This window comes from Phalangium opilio, unplaced genomic scaffold (genome assembly GCF_054372755.1).
Source record: "Phalangium opilio isolate 3A_F unplaced genomic scaffold, DU_Popi_V2 ptg000528l_1, whole genome shotgun sequence".
Classification (NCBI taxonomy): Eukaryota; Metazoa; Arthropoda; class Arachnida; order Opiliones; family Phalangiidae; genus Phalangium; species Phalangium opilio.
Genome location: NW_028324242.1, coordinates 122554 through 150552, shown reverse-complemented (window position 1 = coordinate 150552; position 27999 = coordinate 122554). Strand labels below are relative to the sequence as shown.

At 37.1% G+C, this 27999-nt stretch overlaps 2 protein-coding genes across 3 annotated transcripts in view; one reads left to right on the top strand and one right to left on the bottom strand.

Annotated features, from left to right (window-relative positions):
* LOC149588882 (N-acetylgalactosamine-6-sulfatase-like) overlaps positions 1 to 2202 on the top strand; it is a 4139-nt gene extending 1937 nt beyond the window's left edge. The window contains exons 9-14 of the mRNA XM_089861996.1: positions 1 to 104; positions 176 to 312; positions 524 to 626; positions 764 to 885; positions 1512 to 1629; positions 1830 to 2202. Of these exons, the coding sequence (XP_089718122.1) occupies positions 1 to 104; positions 176 to 312; positions 524 to 626; positions 764 to 885; positions 1512 to 1629; positions 1830 to 1916 (671 nt within the window). The 3' untranslated portion in view covers positions 1917 to 2202. The remainder of the gene's footprint in view (positions 105 to 175; positions 313 to 523; positions 627 to 763; positions 886 to 1511; positions 1630 to 1829) is intronic.
* loaf (low-density lipoprotein receptor domain containing lost and found) lies at positions 2196 to 27999 on the bottom strand. 2 transcript variants are annotated; one of them, XM_089861997.1, is made up of 6 exons: positions 27395 to 27999; positions 15646 to 15869; positions 9401 to 9545; positions 7667 to 7786; positions 7338 to 7576; positions 2196 to 5179 (listed from the first exon to the last, which is right to left on the bottom strand). In XM_089861997.1, exons 1-6 carry the CDS (start codon positions 27498 to 27500, stop codon positions 5027 to 5029), a joined length of 987 nt encoding a protein of 328 aa, XP_089718123.1. In that variant the 5' UTR covers positions 27501 to 27999; the 3' UTR covers positions 2196 to 5026. The 2 variants fall into 2 exon arrangements, with proteins under 2 accessions (XP_089718123.1, XP_089718124.1); XM_089861998.1 differs by having other exon boundaries at positions 7346 to 7576; positions 27395 to 27998.

Here is a 27999-nt window from a genome sequence, read left to right as displayed (position 1 = left end):
GTGGAAGCAGTGGACCATTCTTGTGTGGTAAACAAACAACATTCGAGGGAGGTTTTAGAGAACCCACAATTGCCTGGTGGCCTGGACATATAAAACCAGGATCGGTGAACAACCGAATTATTTTTATTACATAATTTACTTCAATAAATTAATATATATTGCCATTAATTTTAAGGTAAATCATCAGCCTTCAAACGTTATGGATTTATTTACAACTGCACTTGACTTAGCTGGGATTTCGGTACCAAATGATCGTTTCATAGACGGAGTCAGTTTGCTAGATACCTTAACGACGGGCAAACAAACTGACAGGTAAAAATTAAGCAACATTAACACTGGGTACTATCATAGGTCTATAAGATACGCTCCATAAGTATGACACTACCTATACTTCGTAATGCTAGAGACAAACTTATTTAACATATCTTATGAACTTATGGTACTTAAGTATGACACCCTAATGTAATATTACAAATATAACCGACTGTTAAACTACACTTAAGCTTTTGTGTATTACACGCAGACCAATATTTTACTATCGTGGGAATCAGTTAATGGCCATACGGTTCGGTGTCTACAAGGCTCACTTCTGGACCTGGAGCGGTCCCCAAAGCGAATACGATCAAGTATAGATTTTATGCAAAAGAGAATTGGAGGAGATTTTTCTCTCGGGCGCTTTCAAGCCCGAGAAGGAATATTATAAAAAGCGCCAGATGGTGTTTAAAGGGAGAAACAATGATTTTTCCCTTCACTCCTTTTGTAGGGTATCGATTACTGTCCCGGGCAAGTGATTGCGGGAATAACTGATCACGTTCAACGAAATTACAGCGCCGATCCCATCCTCTATCATTTAGGAGCTGACCCTTCCGAACGATACCCAATTTCGTACGCTACCCTTTCCTTTTTAATGCCACTTTCATTATCAGCTTTTAAGCCCTTCGTTAATTGCTTGCTCTAAAATTAAACGAACTATCTTGAAATGGGCTTGGATACGCGAGTTTCTTTACAGAATACTGGGTCTGACCTGGAATACATACAGATAATTGGAATCATTGTGCCCCCCCCCATATCTCCAGTGGTAATTTCTAAGCGTTTTGCGGGACGGGCCTCATAATTCTGACGTCTTTCTTACTTCAATTTAATTCTTTGATAGCAACGCGAGGTCAAGCGAAGTAAAATTCGTCATAGAAAATTATTAGTCTCGCTCTTTCCAAAAACTCCGAATAGATATGTCGGGAAAACTGCTACACAAAGATTCCTTTTAGCTCTATGTATTCCTGGCTTAACTGATTAAGAAATGGACTCGGAGTTCAGACACTGTTTTTTCTAACTGGTCTTGATATAGTGAAGTTAAACCAAGATTACGGTAAAGATACTTCACTAAATTCAACTTGTATTCATGGTTCATGCATTGTCTGGCCAATGGCAATCCTTAAGATCAGGGTTTTTATAGAAACTGGCGTATCAACCCTTTGACAACGTTTTTATCTCAAAGATTACTCAATTCCTAGATCGAAAACTGAAGAATATCAAAACGTAATGAAAATAATTCGAAACGAGACAGAAAAGCATTACAGGTACTTAGTCCCGGGGAAACCGGCGTTGAATTGGTGCGATAACGCGGCAATGGTAATACCAAAAGCTTAGATATAGCGATGTCATCATAAGTTCATAAGATGCGTTTCATAAGTATGACACTTCCTATATTCATAACAAGCTCCTCCATGCTCTCAGTAACCAGTAACAAACTTATGGAACATATCTTATGAACTTATGACGCTATGTGTTGAGAAATTTACAGTGCCTAATTAAGTCGAGGTAAATTTCAGCCATGGGCGCCTCCGGGTTGTGAGGAATTGAATCGATGTCTGAAAGCGCCTCAGTCCAATCCTCATCTCTGCGATTGGCCTCATTAAACTTCAACTGACCGATAATAGATCTATCTCAGAAGGCTTAGTGTGACGTCACCCATGCTATTTGCCCATAGAACTAAAGCGGTACCAAACATGGCCGCCAACTGCCAAAGCTAAACGGTGACGTTTTACCTAGGCACTGACGTCATAACTGAGATAGCTCTATTTAGAACTAGAATACCACGCTTGTTAGAAATAGTATCCTTAAATTAATAACATAACAAATAAATAAATAAATATACAATTAATAATTAATTTTTAAATAAACAAGACAGTTTTTAAAATTTTATTGGCTCTCTTTTCTTTAAAATACGGGATAACTACGCTTCGTTTTCATCCGCTAGGACTTGTGGCGCCATCCCGGTGCAACCAAAGGAACTAAAAGAAAAGGCGGGAAATTTATTTATACATTTCTTATCTAGGCATCTAGATGGCGACACCATCGCGTAAAAAAACTTTCCAGCATCAGTTCGGACCGCAGTTTTCGAATTTAAATTATAAAATTATCAAATAATCAAAACATTTTGTGGAAACATTGTTCTGGTTTTTATTAATTTCGGTGACACATTTAAGCAAAATTGAAATAAAATTTGATATTTTTTCTAAACTTGTTAAGCGGGTTCTTTTTATAATTAAAAAAGAAAATGTTTTTATTTATTTATTTTTTTCGTACTTTTTTAGCTTTAAGCAATTTCATTTTTAGGTTTTTTTAAGTCCTAGTGAATGCATTATCAGTATTCATTATTAGGCGCGCTTTTTCATTTATATTTATATAGTTAGCTAAAATTAAAACGTTAATTTGTTTCAGTTTCACCAAGTACAAAAAATTCCTCAAGTCCAACATTCGTTCAAAACTTTTGACTAAAACCCCATTCTTTTGTTTTTGGCTTAATTTTTCTTTTTCCTTTTATTTCGTTTTATTCTTTTGGTATTTTCATATTTCATCGAAAAGAAAATATACGACGTATGGCAGTGTTGTCTAGCGCTTAACAGTCCTAGCATTTCTCACTTATAATGTTTATCCTTTACTAAAGCGTTAGCGGTTAAATCGTTCAGAGCACTTTTTAAAGATATTGCTGTCAATAAAATAAAATATTTTCATCTTTACAAAATAATAGTAATACAATAAAAGATATAAAATTAAAATATAAATATTATACCGTTTGATTTGAAAGCGAGACTCAGCCGTTGATAATTACGTTCATTAATTATTGATCGAATGTTTAATTGATGTCGGCCTCGTTAGGTCTAGCTAGTTTGCTAATTACAATCGGCAATTTTAAATTTTTAATCGCGCGTCTGGCCGTAGAAGGCATACGTATTTCCATAAATAAACAAGTATTTATATTGGAATTTGCGTGCCTTCTAAGCCCGCAACGGCAACGGCAACGTCTCCTTCAAAACCGTAAACTCAAGTATTTTAAACAATTAATTTCAATGGCTAATTATCAAATTTTGTAAACCACTTGTACATTTTCCCATCGCGTATTTACTTTAATTAACAATTTATTATTGAAAAAAGTATTTAAGTTTTGAAATATAGAAACTTACTAAAATGTTATCGTATTATTTGGGAGAGTAAAATAGAAATTACCAAGCGGAGATGTATACTATGCTTTCGAGTAAAAATTAAACAAATAAAACTAAATTAAATTTAAACCGTTTATGGCCAGTTTTAATGGGTTGAAAGTTACGATTCGAATTCGTACTAAAGTTTAAACCGTAAAAATCATAAAATGTTTCACTTCCTCATCCACGAGAAAACGGGAAATATCACAAAATGATGTGTACTTAATTTATCACAGAGTAATTAGAAATATTTTTGGCCTACAATATTCTTGTAGATGTAAATTATATTTGGGAGTAAATCGTTAATCAATATATAGCTCGCGTCTGGAAAATTTATAAATGAATCATAAGTTTATAAGTGATATATTCCATAAGTATGACACTTGCTATACTTCGTAGTGCTAGAGACTTACAGCTCGAGCTAGTTCGAGACTACATTCGGTTAATTTTGCAGTCCATCTTCCTCTTTAGTCTGTCTTAAGCCTTTGACAGCGTCGCTTTACGAGCGTCTATGAGGTTTCATCGACGTCACTTCGTGACAAGCTCTCAGTAACCAGTGACAAACTTACGGAACGTATCTTATGAATTTAACCTTTATAATCAAGGCTCATTCGGTAATCAAAAGTCTACGCTTCAAATTTAAATAAGCATGTCAATAAAAGGGAGTTAAATGATCGGTTTATCTTTATATTATTTTCTTTCATCGTTTTCCAGAGCCGCTTTCGTTCAATTAAAACGCGTTTAATTCGTAACCCTTCTTCATCTCGTCGAGTAAATTAATAATTCGCGTTCATTTAAAAATAGGCCAATTTGAGATAGGGTTAATTATTACGCAATTACGAAGTCAATACTCTTTGATACGTGGTGGTGATTTTTTTTTTCGTGTTGTTCAAAATAAGTGCGCAACGTTTCCATAGATATAATAAAGCAACATTACTATTTTTTTTTGTTGTGGTAATTATACCAGGGTTGTTTTTGTTGTTGTTGTTGTTGTTGTTGTGAATTTGTGATATTAAGGTTTTCGAACACCTTTTGAGGAGTGCGAGGCCCACAAAAATAAATATAAAGATTAAATATTTTTAATAATATACGGTCGTAGTTGTGGTTGGGTTTTATAATTTATTTATTTTATTTATGTATTGGTTTTACGAAATTATAAATTTCAGTTTTTGAACGTTTTATCTCGTTCAACTGTACAATAAAAACACTTCGCACACAACTAAAAATTTATTATTCCCCTTACAATTAACGTCTAGCTCGACTAAACCGCGCGTTTATTATATTTTTAATTATATTGTCCGAATGTCCGTCCGCGCAAACACGAGCCGATATCGTTTTTTTTAACATTTTGTCACATTTAGCAAAAATTGGGGGATATAAGCCGTTTCCCGCCAAAAACCGTAGTTCACTTTTCTTAGTTTATAGTTGTCTCTTGGTTATATACGTTTTAAGGAGATTTGTTTTTTTAATATAATTATTAAAGTTAATTACTAAACCAACGTTGAGTTTAGTGTTAGGCGGCGGCGGGCAGTAGGACGACGACGCTAAACGAGCCAGTTTTCATTTGGTTGGGTAGTAGATATTTTTTTGGAGTACGTCGTATCCGAGGGTGCCGGTGGGATGATAGACTCCTCCTCCTGGATAGGGAGGTGGTTTTTCGCCCACTCGTTCTCCCCCGGTGCCGTAACGGGACTGGCCTATATTGCCCCCGAAAGAACCCCCCAAAACAAATCTCAATCGCAAAAAAGGTAACCCATTCCGGAGTTCATCTTCAACCGAATCTCATCCGTGAACGCCTAACCTCCCTAGATTAACCACCAATATGGATGGACATAGAAATGACCCGTCTAGACATTTAGAATGTTAGCCGCTAAATACTGACCACCCGTGAGCAGACGGGTTAGCGACCGTCTAACAAAGATTGGACATTCCATCAAAGTCAATGGAAACTCTCTCATCCAGAGATCAGTTCAGTCTTTATCAACGCCAGGAGCGGGTTGTGAAAGTCTACTTGAGGTTTCACAGAAACCCTTTCAATTTAAATTAAGGACTTTTCATAATTTGGAAAAGACCCTATGTGTTATAGAGGTCTCCAGCCTAGACTACCTCCAAAAACTTCCATTCATATGATTCATTGTTTTACTCGAACCGTTCCAATCCGCTCAAGGTGTATATACATCGTACGATTGATTGTACATTAAACAACACGTTAAATTCTTAACTTATCTATACACTACATTACATTATTTTTACTTCAATTGATGAAGGCGTTCACGTTACGATGAACTCCGAGAATGAGTATAGTCGTAATATTAAAACAACTAACATTATAGTTACAAATATGAAAGAAAACCGCGGGAAATCGAGATATTTCCCGCTTTTTCTTCCACGAATACGTCACCAGACTTTAAAATTAAATAAAAAAAAAAAACAAGAAAAACTCACTGGAAAGTAAAGTCCACTAAAATTTACTGTACTTTTAATTAAAGTATATGAAAAGTGCAGGCGGGAAAATGAGCCATGCGAATATAGCAAATATTTAAACTAAAGCAGGCTAGAGTAGTAATGAATTGATACGTTAATCACTAAGGGATATTTAACCGTGTATAAAAAGGCTTTGGAATGTGTTGGTAACCATAGGGTTAAATTAGCTATTAACTGAACGCGAGAGAGTCGAGCTATTTAGGGAACGCTACTCGAAACTGCCTTGGAAAACCTTTTTGGCGTTAGAAATTAGGACGCTGCAGCATCAGACGGAAAAGAAAAAAAAATATACGTTTCTTGTCACATTAAAACTGATGTCGAGCGAGGAGCAAAATATTAATTCGCTAATTAGGACAAAATGGTCATTAAGGGTTCGCATTTGGACGGACGGACGGACGGGTCAAACCGGGATAAGGGAGTCAAGGGGTACGACGCTCTCATCGTCGTGTTCGGTGATAATAACACCTAATATCTTAATTTCTAACGCCATGGGATTCCATCGAGAAAGAATTCCTCTTCAGCCTGAAGTAACTCGTGTATTTAAGCAAAAAGCGTGATGACATTAACACTTTTAAGTGGGTTCGGGAAAAGGGTTCAATGCTTTAAGCGGAGGTTTATAGCTTTAGGCGTACGTGCTACGATGTTCGTAAAATACCCGACAATAATTAGTTTGATTATAGGCCTAAAGTTAAATTCTCTAACCGTCTAATGTACTTTGAAAATTAGGGCAAACAATATGGTTAATACAGATGAAAGTGTTTGGTACGCGTGATAAGACTGTGCCGATATAATTTGGAGTTGAACCATACTTTATCAATCTTTGTTTTAAAATAATCATCTTTTTTATAATAATTCATGGTTCGACAGGCGAAGGAAATTTGATAAAATTATATAAGGCTAGCTGCTCTAAATATTATTTAAATATGACATACACCGTACGAGGGCGTAACGAATGCCCATTATTAAGGGTTTCCCAATGATAATAGCGAGTGAGTAAGGCTATGGCGCATCGAGAAATGTTGAACAACATACAACCCCTTAGAGAATACCGAGGGGGAGAAATTTGAATAACAAATTTGCACAAAAAATCAATAAATAACCCTATCCTATCTCGGAAGCGAAGGTACTTGGTAATACTCGATGCTTGTAGTATTTTACGAACAACGTCGAAGACAAGGAAAAGCGCCGTACGAGAAATGTGCATTAATTATTCAAAATTGAAAAGTATAGCGTATATACGGGGGGTACGGGGTGGAGTCTTCGGGGAAGGGTCCTTAAATTCCTACCTGTTACTTCAGCCCAAAAAAGGGGCACTGACGGACGACAACGTTACGTGGCATAGATAGAGATAGATTAAAAAAGAGGCATTACACGCTTACTAGGGTAAGGCGAATGTCCGGCCAGAGCCGTCGGGGGCGCCGAGGGGTGAAGCCCATCCGGCTGCTGCGACCCTTGCAGGACCCCGGAACGCAAACTTCTTTGCTGGTGCCGACGACACAAGCAAATGGTGATGCCCACCGCTGATATGAAGCACGATAATATGATAGTGATGACGCCCGAAATGAAGACAGTTATACCGATCCCCATAATACGGGCTCCTTGGCTTTCGTCTATTTAACAAAACAATTAAGAACTATACCAGAAGAGCTCGGACAAAATAGGCCCTAACGCGGAACTAAACTCAAAACAATAAACCTTACCTATACATTGGGCGTGCGCCGTTTCGTCACTGTTATCACCGCAATGGTTAACTTGATCGCACTTCAAATCCTGGGGTATGCAATGATCATTCATACAGTGAAAATCCCTGCATCCAACCGCTAGAAAGTGTGAATAACATGAACAGAAAAAGAGTCGAGGTCATACTTCTTGACATTGTTAAATGAGGTAAAAAATAAATGGGATAGGAAATTTCCTAACGTAACAGAACAAAGGAGAGGGAGAGAGAGTCATCAAGAGAGTCGAGCTCTCATTGCAAATCCAAAACGTATAAAAGAAAAGACATTGATTAACGAATGTTTCTACAGATACAATTAATGTCCCCGATTTTAGCTCTTAAATAGCTTGTACCTCCCTCACCCCTCTTTTTCACTTGATTGTCATCACTTAATTAATTAGGAAAGAAAAACAACGTTCACTAAAGAAATACTTAAGTTGATTTGACTGATAATCAACGCCCATCCCAAATAGCTTTACCTAATCGTGTAAAATTTTGCACTTCATGACAAGCTCTCAGTATCCAGTGAAAAAACGTAGTACCATTTACAATGGTTTCATCTTGAAGCAAGGAAAATTTGAATAAATCTCCTATACTTAAGTATCCCTTTAAAGGTTAGAATGACAAAATAAGCTAAGCTAGCAGACGCCAAGTTCAATGCTGGCACGTTTTTTTTTCTTTTTGTTTGGTTTTTAATGATTTTTCTTTTTTATATACATTTTTTCACCCGATCCTCTTCCGTGTCCCAGTGATGGGAATAAGATTACAGCTCTTATTTTCCGATTTCCGTCTAAAAAGTATTGATTATGGGAAAAACATTTTGTAGAGGCAAGACTGAACCGCCGGCGACGACATTATAGGCTGGCACCTCAGATACAGGAAAGGCTGTTACCGGATACGCCATTTTTAATAAAAAAAATAATAATTCTTTCGGGGATGTATACATAATCACTGGAATCTTTGTTATTATACAAATTTAAAGGGTTGCGTTTTTTTGGCATTATATTAAAAAATCAAGCGATGGAATTCACTTTTCACGTACACGGAATTTTAAAATTAATATTAAAAGGCTTAGCTGGGAATTTAATGTTTTGGCAAAACGCAGAAAATTTAAGAAAAATTCAAACAAGGCTTAACAAAAGTTTCAATGCAAGTTAGGCATTAGAAAAAGTTCATAAGATATGTTCCATAAGTTTTTCGATGGTTACTGAGAGCTTGTCAAGAAGTAGGGTCATACTTATGGAACATATTATGAACTTATGGTATTAGCAAAGGGCTTTCCACTACAGTTAATAGACAAATTCTTGTTTTGTCACAAACGGAATTAATTAAAATGAACCCCCCCCCCCCATCGGGAGCTCTTCGGAAAAACGTCAAAAATTACGTTTAAAAAAAATGTTTAACTCCGCCCAGCTTTCATAGCAAAAAATCAATCATAGTCAAGTCAAAAACTCCCTGTAACCAAACGTCTGAAACAGGATATATCCCGAACAAAATTTACCCCTAAAACATTGTATCTCTAGGAAGGTTTCTTAAAAGAGTTACTACATAGTTCGACGCGTCTCAAAGTGTCGGTTTTTGGTTGGTACAGTCCGTCACCAAAAATGATTAATACGCTGCCCCCGTATAGAGAGAAAAAAACCTAGTCCTCCGAAATTTTTCTTTTTTTTTTTTGGAAACTTCTTTTTTTATATCAGTAGCTCTGATATGTACTTACGTGATTCTCGTATGGCGGTGATAATCAGTTCGAAACCGTTCCCAGTGGCGCTCCGTCCGTCCGTCACGTACTTCAACGTGACGTAGTTGCTTTGCGTATAGATAGTGCCAAAATCTGCCCTCGTACTCCGGCATGACAAATCGGCCTAGATGAAAACCCCCCAAAAAAAGAAGAAATGTTTCAATAAAGATGCCAACATCAAGAAGCAAAAGAAAGACGCTGATGTGTAATATGTAATATTAAGAAAACAGAGGTCAAAGGTTGTATCTTATGCCACGTTCCAATCTCCCACCATGGAGCAACATTTAGGGAGGTTTAGATGCTAAGTAATTCACTTTTAAAGAAAAAACATTCTTACTCCTATGAAATTACTCTATTGCATCAAAATAAGATGAATTACAAATTATCCAAAAGATTTACAATCTTTTTACCAATTTACTACCCTTTTTTTGTGGTCACAAACTCAGAGTGACCAGCGGAGGTTTTCAAATTTATTGGTTTCAAAGTTGATTGAAAACTCAAAACCATCCACTATCTTAGAATCCCATAAAAAAACGGAGTTACGACATTTTAACATTAATGTATCGATATTTCGTGACAAGATCGATTGTCACTTTTATGAATAGTCGTCGTCAATAGTCTTTAAAGGGGGGCGCGAGTTAAACCGTTGTGTCAATGCGAAAAGACAGTGAAATGGAAACAGCCGTCACGAGAGAGCAAAGGGGAAGAAAAATTAATGATTTTAAAACACTCAGTGCCGCATTAACTTTAAAGCCCCACCTCCCCGTCCCCATCTAGAAACTATCAAATTTTTGGGAATTTTACTACTAGGTCTCGTTACTCATGTGTCGACTCTTAATGTATAAATAATGGATGATCGCTTTTCCCTTCAACCCCCGAAAATCTGTCACAATTTTAAACTACGATTTAATAAAAAGATTTTTTGACAATATTCTTAGCCAATAAAATTTATTAAGAAGGGTTCCTAATTATTCGGTTAAAATAATTAGAATTTTAATGATTGTTCTATTTCATTTTATTTGATTTTTCATTCCGAATTTAAGGATTATAATATTTCTAATTGAAGCTCAGGTTGAAAAGATTCCAGAGGGGAATTAAACTGTCTTAAAGATGGCATTAAATTAAAATAGTATTTAGATTGTATTTGAAATTTAAATTTAAATTAAAACACTTATTAATCTAATAAAGGAACTTTTTCTAAAAGGTATTTTTAATTGGCTTTTAGGATCAGGGGTTGGCGTCTTTAAAAGGCACGAATTAGTAAATGTATTTGTAGGAACTAATTACTTAATTAATTGGTTACGATTATAATCAATCACCCGGAATAGTTAATTCGCCTACGATTTTCTGGGGAAACGTAAAAAATATTTGATTTCTTTTCTGTCTAATGAACACGGTGAGATGAAATGACAAGACGTAAGTACAGAGGAGAGAGTGAAAAAATCAGGAACAAATGAGAATGTATGGGTTGTGAACTGGGATAAGTGCAACGACGTTGTTCGTTATAATCCTCAGTAATGAAATATAACGCTAGCTGGCGCGATGACAAGCGAAGGACGTCCGTTTTAGTTTCCTAGGGGCCTTGTTATCGTAGCGACGATAGGACAAGGGTTATTCATCAAATGAGGGCACAGTCGAGAAGCCAATAGAGAAAGAAGAACGATCAACTCTACCTTATCTTAGACATAAAGACCAAAGTCATCTTTTACTCTCTTTTTTCTTTTTTTTTGACTTACGGGCAATTCAACCTCTCGGTGGTGCTCTGCTCGCCTACGCGACTCTCCTTCCCAACAAGGAGAAAATTACTGACAAGGTGGTGCAGTTATAACGTGCGATTTTGGGCATAGAACTCGAGATTTCATCTCTCATAGATGCAAACCTATCTCGATTATTGGTTGAGATATCTTTTCAAAAATGAAGTAGGGTGACTAATATCGTTACCTCCAAAGTTCGTTTCTTCCAACGTTGAATCTAACCAAAACTAACCCGAAATAAACCTGGATCAAAGGTGAACCTATGATACTTATAATTAGGTGTTTGTAAGAAACAATCCTTTACCAATAAAATTTAAATCATCACGAATGAACTACTCGTTTTATAACATGACCTTTAAGGTCACGGTTTCAGTCGCAATGACCTTTAAAGAAACGCGAGAATATAAAGAATTCTTTTCTTTTAGCATTGGGTTTGGAAAACCAAAGAGAAATTTACAGCTAAAAGGAGGACCACTTGTTAAAAAAGTTTCAGAAACTAGCCGATCCGATTTTGGAAGCCATATAATTTCGACAGAGAAACAATTTCAAAAGACAGTAAGAAGGAAGACGAAGAAAAAAAACCCTCTTCTTAAAAAGGACCAAAAAATAAAAAAGAGTAAATCTTCCATTGGAATGACGGTATGTTTCTCGTATAGTACGTCCGGGAAGCGATAGATGCGGGGGAGCGCTTCGACGCTTCTAAACAAAGGCTTAAAGCTTCTGAAAAGAAGTTAAGGGCGGCGACGTAGAGAACTAGAGAGATTCCGGGTCGGGGAAGAGAGATCCCTTTTCTCTCCTCTCCTCTCCTCTCTTAGGATCTTGGGCCTTTGCACCCTTTCCTTTTTATATCGATTCGCCAAGGGAGTTTTAAGGAAATTACGGTATAAAAGGGGGAAAATCTTCCGTCATTACCAAAGCCAGCTTTCCGCACCAGACGTCGAACATAAACTATAGAACCCTCTTTTTCTACGTTAAGAAAAAAGGAGGCCACCTCCCTCCCTCTCAAGCTTATGTCACGTGATATAGAGAACGTGAAAAATTGTCTCGAATAGAAAAAATGACGACTTTGACATGTATTTTCAAAATTTGAAAAAAAAACTCACAAATCTATCGAAATGCTAACTTTTTTGACAGACTTAATTTCAAACGCTCAAAGCAAAAGTTGAGTGAGATTGGGGTATTCAAAGAAATGACAGGTCAGAGTTCACCTTGGGAATAAAGTTCATATCGCTCACCAGTTGAACTTTGAAACATATATTTTAATATTAAAAACTAAAAAATTTAATCATAATATAACGTGTTTTTACATGGACCTAAAATTCTATAGACCAGCGTCTTTTAGCTATAAATAGAGTTTGAAACTAACTTTTATCATATCAAGTATATGACGGGGATCGCTCGAATTTTCTTTTAAAAAACGTAACATAAAACTACGGAGCATAAGAAACAAAATAAGAAGCAAAATAAAATAAAATTTCATCTAGTTTTCTAAGATATCTACAGAGAGAAATACCTGTTTCTTTAGAGACCAGCGGGGAAAAAAATGAAATACATTCCAGTTTTTACGTTATATTCTTTTTTTCCTTATACTAAACATATTTCTTTTAGTTGTAGCAGTGACTTAGCTATATAACCTAGCAAGTTTTATGTAGCATTTATGTTTTTCCTTGGGAAAAATATCCCATCTTCGAAAGTGACTTTGGGTCTTTGGAGTTAGCTAGCTTATTGAAATCCCGAGACGTATCGTACCAAGAGTGTATCAACAAAGAGTATATAGGGAGAGAAGAAAGTTTTTCTTTTCTTTTTTCGACCCCAGATGGATGTTACCTCAAGTGTTTAGTATCGTTAGAAAGATAAAGAGTTGGGCTATCACACATTTAAAGAATATTTAGCATAAATTAACGTCTGTAAAGAATGTTAATTAAAAATGGTTTGGAGAGAACGTAATGTTTTTTTGATAATTTGCTAAATTCACCTTATTCCCGATGCGTGGGCCGAGGCTTAACTGACAAGGGTCAAAATGATGCGTCGTCTGCTTCAGAGTTAAAAATGTTCGACTCTGAAGCAGACGGCGAAACATTCTGACCCAGATTTTTCAATAAAAATCGCCTGTTTAAGCCTCGGCACACGCACCGGGAATAAAGGTGGATTACTCGAGTCTTAATTGTTGCAATTCCAAGACTTTAGAATCGCTAGAAAGGGAAAGAGTTGGGCAATCACGTACTGAAAGGATTTCTCTGTAATTAGAGCGAATTAAGTTTAATCAATTATTTAACTAATCTCAGACCCCATTTGTTTAAATAATGAATTTCTCTGATTAAAACATTAAGCAGCGGAAAGAAAATCGTGAATAAAGTTATATCACTGCTTCATCGATAAATACTAAATTGGAAACAAGAACTTAATTGTACTTGGATTAGCAATAATGTCTTTAATTCACCTACCAAAACAATAATCGAGCAACGCTGATATAAACTATAGAGGGATAGCTGACAGGTATACGAAAATAGAGACGGCTCGTCAGTTCTTTTTTTCACTCTCTCTGTCTCGGTGGCATTTTAGAATCGAAGGAAAATAACGGATACAACGTAGACAACCGATAACGGACGCTGCTCTTTTTCCCATTTAAAGACTTTGAAAAACTTGCGGAAAATTTTTGCCTCTACCGATCATGGAGGGAGGAAATCATTTCGGGAACGTCATAACAAATACACAAATGGGAGCTAGCTACAAGCTCAGAGTGATTTGGCGCCAACCAAGGTTGACTAACGCAAATGTGGAGGTTGGACGTTTTCGAAGTACACGTATTAAAAGTTCTAGCAACTAAACTTAATTGTAAAGTTTTCTGGCAAATAAAATTTTGCGTCTTCAAGATTGATTCGCATTAATACGAGGTTGGACTATCAATTATTGATCAGTCTTCAATTTTTCTTTGGTGTGGAAACAAGCCAGGCAACATCTATATCTATTAAGCTTGGTGTTTGTGGGCGCAAAAGCTATTAGAATATTTGGAACATCGCATCTTTTCAATATATTTTTCCCCCTCCTTGGTTTCTCATTTCGCATTTTATATAAAAGAAAGCCGAACTATAAAAGAGAATGTTTAATGGGTTTTATTGGTTTTCTTCGACAGAACGATTTTCAAACGTCTTTCGCAACGATTCCCGCCTAGCGCGTTTCACCTACTACAAAGAAGTGCTAGAGAAAGATAAAGAATTCCTATACAACAACTCCCAACTCTAATCGAATTTCGGCGGAAACTTTATAGCCATTTAAAGAAATATGGCGCATGCAAATAGAATCCAAGTTTAGAATTTTATTTCACGCTGGCTAGTTTAATTTCGACTTGTAATGTTATTTTAACAAGAAAATGGGGATATTATATTTCTTTCGTTTATGGAGATTAAGTTTCCGCGTTTTTTTAGGCTACTGTGTACTAAAATTAGCATTTATTTTCTACTCCTAAATTATTTATTCTCAATTGTAGTCCTTTTTTCGTGCAAATATCTAAAATGCCGTATTTCTGTGACGTCACAAATCACGTGAAAAGAGCCTTATTCTATAGACTATTACGAGGCAACTATGGGGAAAAAGGCGGGGGTGTACTCCTGAAATTATTACTTAAATTAAACTACACGAAAGTCCTAAAATAAACGTCAATAAATTTTTGAAAAGCGTGTGGGAAGTTTACGAGATGCACGAACAAGTTTACATCTACAGTATATTTCCTGGATTTTATAATAATTTCCTGGAAAAAGAGTAATTTTTAATCCGTCTAGACTGAGCTAGCGCGCGTTACACTTAGGTCGGCTGCTTTTTGCGCGGGTCCTAAAGAATTTACGCCTGTTAATTAAAATCCCCTTTAAAAGAGAGTTCGGTCACTAAATTTCTCGAGGAAGATGTAGGTTGCCATAGAAACGTTTATTTTTCGCCACGCGAGCGTCTACTAATCGGATTGAGAAGCAATTAAAACGTCGCCTTTCATTAAAGAGAGCTAAAATGGTACGCGCCGCCCCCCACCTTCAACAACGCGTGCGGAAACTTTAAAGGAATTGTTTACTCTAAAAAGAAAATTAAAATTTAAAATTATTTTCATATACGCACCCGTTTTGCCTCAAGATAAATCTACGCGATTACGTCTTTAGTATTTAACTGGCCATTTTAATTACGCTAAACCGAAGTTATCATTTAAAAAGAAAATTTCTATTTCTTTGGCATATTTTGATTCGAAAATGTTTGGCGATTTTAATGTTTATACGAAAGCTTCGGTTTTACCTACTTTTATTCTTAATTAGCTCTAATGTTATTTTTGTTTAGACTGCCGCGATAATTTTACGCCACAACAATTTAAATTTTGTTCAAATCCCAAAGGAAGATGGATCATTTTGAAATATTTTAGGCAAACACATTTACATTTTAAGCCTTAGTCTAATGGCTTTAGGCAAAGTTTTTTTAATAGATGTTTCTTACCCTGTGATTACCGAAAGCGTGAGCACCATCGTAGATATAAAGATGGTCGTAGCAATCCAACGCTAACCTCTCGAATCTGAGCATGAATTTTTGCAATATGGAGTCCGTTTGAAATGTGATGACGCAATCCAGGTTTAGCTCTGAATCGGACCTCAGCACCGCTCCGTCGATTTTTTTATACAAAGGATGATAGCGCTCCCGGACGCATAAAGTCGAAGTGTGGTCTGCAATGATAACGCAAAAAAGAGTCCAGAGTTATAAAAATGCGCCCGTGAATGTCCAGAACCTAAACTAAATAGGCCTACAAGCTCGACACAAAAACATTAGTTCTTGTACAAACGTTATTACACCTTTCAGCTTTTTTGTCAAATGAATTTGAACAACTGTTTCATGAAAAAACATTTCTAACGCAGGCAGAAGCAAAACTGCAACATCTTTGTGACATTCCCTTTTAAAAGTGTAATGCTCTTTGTCACAATTACACAGTGACTTGTAGAAAACTGAAATACAATGCTAATTTAATTGACACCCTATTTCAGAAAATAAAATCGTGCTAAGTTGCGGTAGAAATGAAGTCGTGAGTGAGGCCCAATATATTTCTTTTTATCGCGAGAGTCCATCCTGGGTAGGGTAGATGGAATCAAGTCTGTGTCGGTCGCGAATAACATTCTGATCCTCTTACTATCAAATCGGGTTGTGACACGCGCGGCTAATCCGTTCTTTATTCAACGTATCCTATTACCAAGTCTGAAAGCCACTTCTTCCGATAGTGTGTAGTGGTGGGGGGGGAGAAGGAAGGCCGGGAAGGATGGGGGTAACCCATCTTAACTCTCTCATTCTATCCTCACCTTCTTCCTTTCCGTCTCTCACTTCTCCCAAGGAGTTTCGGCAAGAGAGCCATAGGACAAATTCACTCAGTCATCTTTCCTTTCATAATCGTCTAGGAAAAAACTTTTTTTTTCGGGTCCTGACGTCCACAAACCTTTAAAAGCCTCACCAGGACATCACGCGCCTTCACCGTTTTATCCTTAAATCGGCCTCATTCCTATTCATTGGTGGAGGGTCTGGAACATACTCCCATAGAGACTGCTGGGTAGCTTGTCAAGAGCTATGAACTTTGTTCAGAGTTTGTCTCTGTAAAGTTCATGCGATATCTGTTTTAGCATTTTTCTTTAACTCCAAGCTTCATATTTTTATGGCCATTAAAAACTCATTTTTGAGGTCAAGATTGTTAGATTTCAACGTACCGATTTGTAGTCGTGTCCAAGCTACAACTTTACAATTGGGTTCTGAGCTAATCAACAAGGACTATCATAACAACGAAGAAAAGATTCAAGGTGATCAAAACGATGACTAAATTTTAGAACCGTCTGCCACGTGAACAGTCCAGGTGAAGTTTAATATGGTCTTTGCTTTACACATATACATACCCCCCATCTCTAGCCGATCCACTCTTCGCATGGTCTGCGGCCAGAAGCGTGGCGTATATAATAACTCGCTCCCCTAATGTCTTCTGCCAGTTTTGCAGGAAAAACGTCAAAGGAAAAAAGGCCGGGGAACTGAAGGTCGTTAAAAAAAAGGGAACTCGCCAGAAAGGAAGAAGACGAGGGGTTAGAAGAGAGTTCGGCGGCGACACCGATAAAGTGGAATACCCGCGACAAAGGGAAAGCTTGCCAGGAGAAAAAACTCGACTACAAAACTAGGCTGTCTCCTTCAACACCCCGAAGCGGGCAAGAAGCCCTACATATAAACTGATAAAAAAATAAGAAGTCGCGGATCTGCCTTCACTCCTTTCTCAAGGGCATTTGACCGTCTAATGCTAATCCCGACAGTCGCGTTGTCAGTCGTGAGTTATATATGGAGTAGATTCGAATCATGCCCTAGAAATCCACTATCTTAGGAGGTTTTCTTTTCTTTCCTGCCCTTGTTTGCCAAAATTAATTGTAGAATTTAGGCCTAAAAGGCGTATGAAAAAGTAAGAGATCTTTCAGGTTTGGCACAAAAAAAACGTACACTCCTCTTCAATTTTAAATTTCAAATTAGGCTTAACAACTACAAACATTTATGGAATTTAAAAGCTACACGTTCCCGTACACGTTTCCATTTCAACTGTCTGAACTTTGAACTTTAGTTGTCTAATTATTGCCACGTCAAGATAGAAGAATGCCACCGATGCACTGCCAAAACTGAGCAGACCATGTAAGCAAGTACCGTTTAATAAATGCGGTACTGTCTTATACATAAAAAATATGCTTATGGAAAACACGATCTTATTGTTTGGCGCGACGTTTCAGTCGTGTCGTTGTACTACAAAAGGACGTCCAACTTTCAAGCATCCCATAAGCGTGTAAAGTACAACAACAACAAAAAAAAAGATGCCCATCTTTTTCCACTCCCTTGTAAGTTCTCTTTTTCTACTCGCTGCTGCCTAAATCGTTCCGGGTCCTCCATAATTTTTCCTAAGCGCCCTTATGGAAGTTGGGCGAGCGTCGGTGTTTCTGTACACCCAAGTTTTCTTCTCCTCCTCCACCTATAGTCTAAGAGAAATGGTCTCCTTGACTCTCCAACGCGCTTCGTAATGGACTCAATAGGAGACCGGGGAGGCGGCCATGATTATTTTCCGGCTAGGGCTAGAGAAGAGTGTATACGATGAGCTAAGGAGACCACCCATTCCTACCCCCACCCTCCATTTCTTCGAGAGCTTGAAATATTTCATTACCAAACGCCTAAAAATAGTGTAGTGGTGAAGAGATGACCATAATAAGAGGTGAACTACGAACAAGTACCGACGATCTCTAGGACGCATTTCAATATTTCGTATTTCATTAAAAATACTTCTTTTCATATTCACAAAAGCCCTGGACTGATCTATAACTGTCCCTAAAAATTCTACAGATCAGTTACGTCTAAGAGACACATTTAAAAAAGAATTCAACCTCACAGAAAGCAAATGTTTGGGATGATATTACATCTTTACATCAATACATGGACGTCTCTGGTGAAGTGGATATAGGATATACGAAACGGGGACATAGGTAGTTGCGGGAGACATCCTGGAAAGGGAGACATGGGGGCGGGGGTAGGATTCGAGGTTTGAGAAATTATTAAAGTCGGCTTGGGCACCTTAATGGAGTAGTTTGCTATTAATAATGATTTCTGGGGATCCGAACCGTCGCTTAAGGAGTAAATAAAAAGCTCATCTTTACTTCTGTACTTTTCAAGCGGGACGTCGTCTAGCTGGAAGGAGTGAAAGGGGAGAGGGGAAGACATAATAGGGCTTCGCTTGTTAAGCTGACCAGCCAAGTCAAGAGAGTCGTCTTTCAGCGTTTAAAGAAGGGGAATAAATCGACGTTTGCAGTTTAACCGACAGGCAAGAGAGAGGGAAGGAAAGAGCTAGCCCAACTTAACTTTATCAATTTACTTAAAGGCCAAGGCGAGGCACGTGGGTAGACGTGTCGCGAACCTTTCCGACGACTCTGAGATGAGCTTCTTACAATGGATGTTTTACATATATTGGAAAGTTGTAGGTTAATTATACGCGCATTATTTATTACCTCTCTTTATTTGGGAAGAAGTTCTTTTAAGGAGCCGAATTAATCTCTTAGTTTGATTACGTTTATCAGCGGAAATCAAAATGAGTCTAATTGTAAGGATTATTACATCGAATTTTAAATTAACTGATTATTTTTAGCATAAGATATGTTTTATAAATGACTTCAAAGTTAGAAAGTGACATAAGTCGGGATTTCAGGGCTAAAGTTATAATCGTATATTCTGGTCCTTTATCTTCAAGAAAAACAAAAATCACCTAAGAAATAAAACCCAGGTTTCTTGGACTTTGAAAATAAATATTATTTGTTATATAAGTCTCTGTCTACTCCGCAAAGTCGAGGCAGTAAAGAGAAACACCCTGTATAATAAAACAAATCAAATATCTTCCCACCGAAACAAAATAATATATATTTTAAACGTAATATATATTTATTTGCAAAGTTACGTTAAGTCAAAAAGTTCCAAGAAAAATATGATTCTCCACGATGCATTCTAACACTTGGTTAAATAACAAACAACAGCGTGTATTTACGAATATAAAAACAAGAAGCAAAGTATGTTTTGTCTGGCCTCTAACCCTCTAAACGACAAAATAAGTAACTCCGAAAGAAACCGCAGCAGACTATTAAGGAGTCCGCCGAGCAGAGAAAAGAGAAATGGCGTATCAGCACAGCGTCTACTACAAATGACTACTTGTCTATGATCGCTAGACAAATTAATATCGCGGACTAGCAAGGCGTATTCAAGAACTAATACTCGTAATACAAAAACGGAACGGGCCCCGTGTCTCATAAATCTTCCAGAAGAGAGAAGAGAACCCAAACGGAAACTATACTAACGCCTAGAGCCAAAAAAGGGGCCCATAGAGTGTGTGTACTATCAAATATCTTCAAGCGAGAAAGCTTTTTTTTTCTTTTCTTACAGGAACGTTTTTCACACCTATATCCTTTCGCCCCACTTAATTCTATCAAATATTAAGGGGAGAGATTTAGGATCTACTTTTTTTTTCGTCCGTGTTTGTAATAAATGCTTGTATTGATAGTTATTAAGCAAAATAATAATATAAACACATTACAATCTCGATTAAAAAAGTTCTCAGTGCATTTTCTATGGCCCCTGGAAAGCATCTTCACCCTGGACACTGGTGTCCAAATACGGTTGAAGATGTTCACCATATAGTCATGGTATGCCCTGATTTTGCCTCGGTTCGTGTGGCATATTCTACTCGGGCTACAACACTCGAGATTCGTCTAGGTTACATTGATCCCCACGTATTCTCCTCCGACATTTTACTTACCAAAAGGATTCTTACCCTCTGGAATCAACGCCGTTCAAAAACATTACCTAAAAAACAATAACAGTTTCCTCCCCCATTCTGCTAGTGTGCTGCGCCCCCTCTCACTCCGTTGGAAGTAAAACAAAATACAAAATGTATTGTTTCATTTTATATATTCATATTGTATATTTAATTTTATTTAATCTTGTAAATCTTACCTTTCTAATGCTAAAAAAAAAAAAGGGTATGTACCAATTGCTTGCGAGCCAGTAGTGGCTCCTCCCTGTTTCAAAAAGGATCTACTAAGAAGGCAAATAAAGATTCATTCATTCATTCATTGCGGGTTAAACATTTCTACAGGCGCTGATTGAATTACAATGGGGAAGTTTCACCCTAAATGTTGGCTTCGCCTTCGAGTAAAGAGATTTTATTTTCAAAATCTAATATAATTTTAAATTCATTTTATTGTATTATTAGATTCTCTGTAACAATAACTTGAGGGTTTTAAAAAGGACTCTTTTGAGGAGTTAATTAATATTCATTGGGTTAAAACAAACTTTTCGAGTTATAAATTAATATAATTAATTGTAGTTTTAATTATAAGTATTTAAAGTTAAACAGTAAAGTAACCCTTCAATATTCACAAGGAAATTGACGATATTCACGCCTAAACTCTAAGAAAAAATCTAATATTAGTGTAAAGTCTAAGTCCCCAAACAAACGAATAAAGTCAACAGACTTGATTAAAAAGGTTTTCCGCATAAGGTTAAAAACAACTTTTTATAAAGAAAAAAATGAGACTTGTTTTTTACGTTTTTTGGCCGTCCCTGACTAGTCTATCTCCTAGAATAAATTTTCTTTGGGGGATCAAGTTTCAAATTGAGGCTCTTGCCTGTAAATAACGAGAGTTAATCAAGTGTTCAAGCGAAAAAAAATTATTATGCAAATTAAGTTAAAGGTGTGGGTAATATTTGCGATCGTGTCTGGACATTAATGAAGTTAGGAAAATTCATCCCCTTCGTATGTTAATTTAGTAGGATTTACAAAGCTTTCGTACAATTTGCCATAGAAAATAAGCTTTAAATAAGATTTCTTTATAATTTAGTGAATAATAAGCGAGCAAAGTTCTTTTGGCAATGCAGTAAGGCCCGTTAGAGCTTAAGCCTCGGTTTGTGAATTCAAGTTAGCTCGGAAAATTTCAAAATATTAAAAACCAAGGCTCAAGGAAAATTATACCTATATTGATATTCGTTAAACCAATGTAATCCTCGCAAACATTCAACGCGTTTTTATTTTTAGAAAATCTTTATTTATGTATGGAAAACATTCTTGCTTGTATATTATTATACCCTCTGAAAGGTTTATCTAGGCCAAAAGGTGGGCGTCGTATGGTCGTTTTAACTTTCCGTAAGTCCAGCGCGGCTCGGGGTAATTAAGAGGCGCTAGTATTTTGCAGGCCTAATTACCCTTGACGCGCGAGAAAAAGCGAAATATTTTTTAGCAAAAAAACCTCGTAAGCCTCGGGTTTTCTTCCGCTTTTCGAGTATAAAGAGGTTTGGCAAGGAATTCCGCGCGACAAACTGCAAGAGCTGGGCAACCAAAGTGACCACAAGAATGCTAGAGAATTGTCTAGGTATTAACGGCAAACGTTACGTATGTCTTCCGTTGTTCAGAGAAGCGAGAAACGACTCGAGAAAACGGGGTGGGGGAGGAAGAACGCGTATACAAGGAGAGATAGTAACGAAATAAAAAAACCAGCCTTCTCGACTAAACCTTAATTTGGTAATAATGAGCCCAAGAACCCGAGAGAATTGCAATTAGTTCAAAACCAGGCCGGATTTGTACATATATATCGTAGTATTGTATACCGTCTTAAACAATTTGAGGTAAATACAACTAGATATCGAGAAACACGAAACTAGCGAACGGCCAATTTGATTGACTATTACCCCTTTGCTTGAAGGGATTGTTAATTGAAAGCATTTATCAGGACTTGTGGATTTGCGCTTTGAACAATAACGCGTATTTATCTCTATAACAGAAAACGTTTGCTTTAATACGCGCAAGATTTTTTGAGTTATATAACCATTTAAGCCGTAGGTTAGAGTAAGTAATCGCTTCGTTACGCCACCCTAAGCCTTTGTCAATGAATATGTTTTTAAAAATGAGCTGAAACTCGACCCGACCCGGGAAAAGAGGAAATCCATAATTCAAACCGCGCGAGGTACACGCGATGTATTTTCCCAAATTGGGGAATTCCCGACCAGTAATAGTTTCCTCTTTATAACGATAATCATAAATATACTTTTACAGTAAGTTCCTCGTATCACTTACATCTTCGGAAATAGGTACTCCATACCAGAAAATATATGATATGAGAAGTACTTTCTTAAGTCGTGTTTTTTGATGATAAATCTAACGATTTTTCATGTTTTGGAGAAGTATCCGACCCCTTGAATTATTGATTATTACTATAGAATTATTAGTTACGTTTTTAACTAAAACAATACCGATTCGATATAGGCCTAGAACAAAATTTTCAAACCAGATAAGCTAATCTCTATGGCCCCTGGAAAGCTTCTTCACCCTGAACACTGGTGTGTTGCGGGTTAAACATTTCTACAGGCGCGTATTGAAATACAATGGGGGAGTTTCACCCTAAATGTTGGCTTCCCAGTGAAAGCACGCTTTAAATGTAATGTAATATAATTATGAAAATATCTAGACTTACGTAATAATTTTATTCGATCTGATCATTAAATATTAATTTTTAATTATCCCGTATTTTTCTGTGAGTAAATAATGAAAACTTGGGCAGTTTGTTTATGCGGATCGTATATTTAGTAAGTTATAAATTAATATATTAAAAATAACATAAACGTATGGGATCCCAGCCATACTTGGAAAGATAGAAACCCTCAGGTAAGTTTTAACAACCGCAAACCTTATTAACTTTCAAATTTTATTTCTGACGAATTGACATTGTAATAGAAATTAGCATATAAAATACTTATTTATAAATAAATAAATTTAAATTATAATGTATTATCGCTCTCAATGGCGCAGATTCCGTTTTAGCTTTAGGGTGGCCAATGACAGTCCCCATATAACATTACGTCAGATGCCTAACGTGTAGGCTAATGTAAGAATAATTAATTCCTCGCGTTGTGTCTTCATTAATATTGTAGATGCACACACGATTTATTTATTATTTTACACGCTCCGCTCTTTGAAATGAAAAAGAAAATAGTCCACAACTTCGTTAATTGCTTATTTTGGCTATACCATACGCAATTAGTACCTCATATCAATTAATTGATTAATAATAGCGACAATATTTTCTTCGACAACAAACCCAACCCGTAGAAAAAGGTCGTATATACCTTTACCGTAATATTATATTATATTATATTATATTATATTAAGGCAAACAAAACACGAATTGTGTTTTGGCGAAACAACAAAAAACACTGAAAAATACAATACTTTATAAAAAGGAAAACAAAGAAAACGTTTCAAAACACTTTTAAAAGTATTTACTAATGGCGTACCAGCCCTAAATTCACCGATTCTCACACAATACACGAGAGAAAAATAACAGAAAAAAATAAAAGGGCTACTAAAACACTCCATAAATGGAACAAAAGCATTTGAATTAAAAAAAAAACTGGACAATTGTCACTTACAATTGTTAACCTTTGAAAATTTTTAATTAAACAGAAGACCACCAAGCATTTAATTTTTAAACTATCCCAGTTAAGTGCAAATTTGTCTTATTTCTGGTTTCAAGCTCGGTCGAGACATAAACAACCCTACTCACTGCATGACGACTTTGAAAAACTATAAATCTTCAAATATTTTTAAGAGTAAACTCATAAAAGAAATTAATATCTTGCCACCGATTTTAATGATTTTGAAAATTGCTGGAAATATTAGTATCCCTTTAGAGCTATCGAAAACAAAGCCCCGATACTCCCATATTTCTCAACGGCAAACTTTAAAGCAAATCAATAAACAAAAGGAGAGAAAGAGAGAGAGAGAGAGAGAGAGAGAGAGAGGTGGTGGCGCCGAGAGAGTTCAGAGTATAGTTAATGGCGGTTAACAGCGGGCCATATGTATCCTCGGCCAAAGAACCGAATGCCGAGCCCGGGGGGGAGGGAGGGGGGGTTGGAAAGAGGTGAATAAGGGCTGGGGGTCCGAAGGGAAATTGCAGTATTGATTCCTATCGACTAGAACCAGTATAGATAGCTGCTAGAGGAGCCAATTCTAGATGCGTAAGAATGGGGTGTATATAGTGAACACTCAACTTAAGCAATAGGAAATTACTCTCTTTATACCTAAAAAACTTAACAAACCTCGAAGAGAATAACGCAACAAAAGATTGAATTCATTTATGTTCGACATTTGAGAAAGGGGGGGGGGTAATATTATATTAGTTCAAATTAAGCTGATTGTTTTATGTGTTTAAGCATGCAGTATCCTGCTTTTGAAGTAGGCATGTATGGGTTTTCGGGTCAGGGTTAAGTTTCAAAGAGTTTTCCAACGGTTTCCTTTTACAGTGAGTGTTCCCTGGATTTGAAGGGTGCGTAGAGTAGAGCTCGGCCAGATTCCGAAGCGAAGTAAAAAGAAACGTAGTACTTAGACGGGATGTAAGATGGAGCACCGAAAAGACTAAGAAAAAAAAAAGCTTTTGAAGACGGGCCTCAAGGAAATTAAAAGTGCGTCCTAAGTGATCCCCATCATGGAACTTAGCTATAGCCAAAACTATACCTAGCTAGCCTGAAAGTGTACATTCCCAAAAATAGTTGTACGTACCAAAGAATAATAGATGGAATTGAATATAAATTGATTCAATTAAATCACTCTCTTTAAATGATAAAAGTAATTAGTTCTTCCTGATCACTAATTAATGTCCAATCACTTTGTATAACACAGGAAACACGAGTCTTAATAATAACCGTATCTATAATTATTTCCCGAATTTATAATAAAAACTCAGATAATATTTTATTGTAAACATAGACAGTTATTCCTGTATTAATTAAAAATTAATTCACTTCAAATCTTTAAACACTTAAATAGTACACAGGAAACTCATTTCCTTTAATTTAGAAATAATAACTGTACCCTAATTATTTCCTGAATTTAAAATAAGTCTATAATTCTCGCGCTTATAGCGGAAACAACGTATTTCCTATGACTGCCTGTAGAACATCGTATTCAACAAGGTCTATAATGTGTCTTTGAAAATGTTATCTAAAACCCTTTTAAATAAAACTGCTAATTGAAAAGGTTTAAGAACTGAGTAATTCCGCTAAAATAACGCGGCTGCAGACGCTCTTCTTTTAGTATTAAAACGTCGCTCATTAGAAAACAGTCCGGCGAAAACCGCCTGGCAAATAATTAAGAAAGCTGGCTAGAGATATAGTGAGTACGCATTAACACCATACAACGATAACAGATGCGGGAGGAAGCGAACGTGGACCCTAAAGTCACTTCCTTTTCGTTTTCCATAACCCTTTTCCCCCTTTTAGTAATAATCTCGAGCCTGCATCATTTTAGATAAACGTTACAACGGAACCCAAAAGGATTCTGGGATGCCTAAAACGCCAGTAGAGTAGGTATTAACACTAGAAATGAGAGAATGAGATGAGAAAAGGTTGTATCTATACGTACATTTACGCGTTTGGGGACAGAAGATCATTAGCGGAAGTTCTATAAATATTTGAAGCGGAAGTAAAATCTATGGAAACTTTACTCAAACGTTATTTGCATTTTGGGGATAAAGCTTTCATTTCTATAGACAGTGTGCAGACAAGTGTTGTCAGTTATTTCTGATTGTGATTCAACCGCAAGAATGGGAATTCAAAGTAAACCATGCATTAAAGAGGTTTCATTTAATCTACAAATCAACAGATAAAACTTATTATTAACCTCTATAAATTTTTAACGCAAAGAATTATTGAATAAAGCCATTGTTTTTGTTACGAGTAGAGAAGCGGAATATTTTGTACCCCGACTAATGGACTTCTGTTGGGTTTTATATTAATTCCCAAAGCGAAAACTTGGAGCGGCGTCCGGAGCCATCCTACCCCAATTCTAGCAGCCAGAGACAAATGTGAAAATATACCGCGTATACAGCTTGTATTTGAGAAAACTGGGCAGGCAGAGAGGGGGGGAATGCACGGTGCACTGTGGTGGTGCCAACGTTCCGTAGCGTTTCCCCATTTTCCCTTCAGTTCTCTTCTCTTCTCTTCTTTCTAGCGAAACCGGGAGAGGTGTAGGATAGGAGCCGGCGGAGGGAGAGACCGTAGAATCAATAAAAGCGGCGGTCACCAAGAAATAGTACACGGCGCGAGGGGTAAAACCCAACTGCCAGCAACGTTTGACTATAACGTGTTACGACTAGGTTATTCCAGGGGCCCCAATGAGAGGAGTATGGGGCTACAGCCTCGTAACCGTAACTATAAAAAGGCAGAAGGATAAAAAAAACCCGCGACGAATTAATAATAAAAATCTTTCTCTCCGCTCCACTATTGTCCATGTAAAATGCGTTTGCCTAGACGCTGCCGCCGTGTATATACTATATATATACATTTTTTTCCCATCCCACATTTATTCGAAAACGAGTTACGCTCTAGGTTTGATGATAAAACTCGCCAGGTACGCTTTTAACGAGTAAAGTTGGGATATTAAATTTTGGGTCGCGAAGTATACATTGCCATTAGAGATATTACTAATAATATTAATAATAAGTTGTAGAGAAAATTGGTACGCCTGCGCCGTGGGTGTTTGAACGTGAAACCACGCGGCGTACACATTGCTCCCAACCCACTATAGCTCGATCCCCTGGATTGGTCTTATAGAAAAAACATTAATGACGTCCGCTCAGGCCGAGTGGGAAAGGGTTTGAAAACTTACAGTATTTGTTTTTGTCAGCAAAAGTTCCTTTCCTGCATAGCACCAAACTGAGAAGAAGAGAATGCAGGACGATATAGAACCAATGGTCGCGCTGGGCACTCGCCATATTGGTAAGGGCAATCGCCGCGAGTATTCAGCATGGTTCGTCCCCGGCAGCCAAGTCGGGCTCTGGCCGCGTTACAACCGAGGCTTCCCGACAAGGCATTCGTTAAGCCTAACTCGCCGGTTTTCGGCGAAATATAAGGCGAGTTTCGGTCGTGGGAGTCTCGTAATAGTACGTAGAGAGCGCCAACCCGCGCGTTCGGCGCGACTGACCGCTTCGGTAAAACGAGGACGGTGCCGTCTCAGAACCTAGTAATCCTTTTCCGGCAAATCGGGCAGACTTTTAAGGAAAAACGCGTCTAAAAAGCATCCGGACGATTTCAAACTAACGAGAAGAGACACCTTCCGTAGGGTACCGCCATTTTTTTCCTTCTCTTTTCTCCTTCTCTCTCCTTTCACTCTCCGCTCGTGTGGATCCCTCGCTTTCGGGGGGATCGCTTTTTATATTCCGCTCTCGGTACAAACCCTGGGAAGCCAGCTTCTCCGCCAGACGCGGCAAGCAG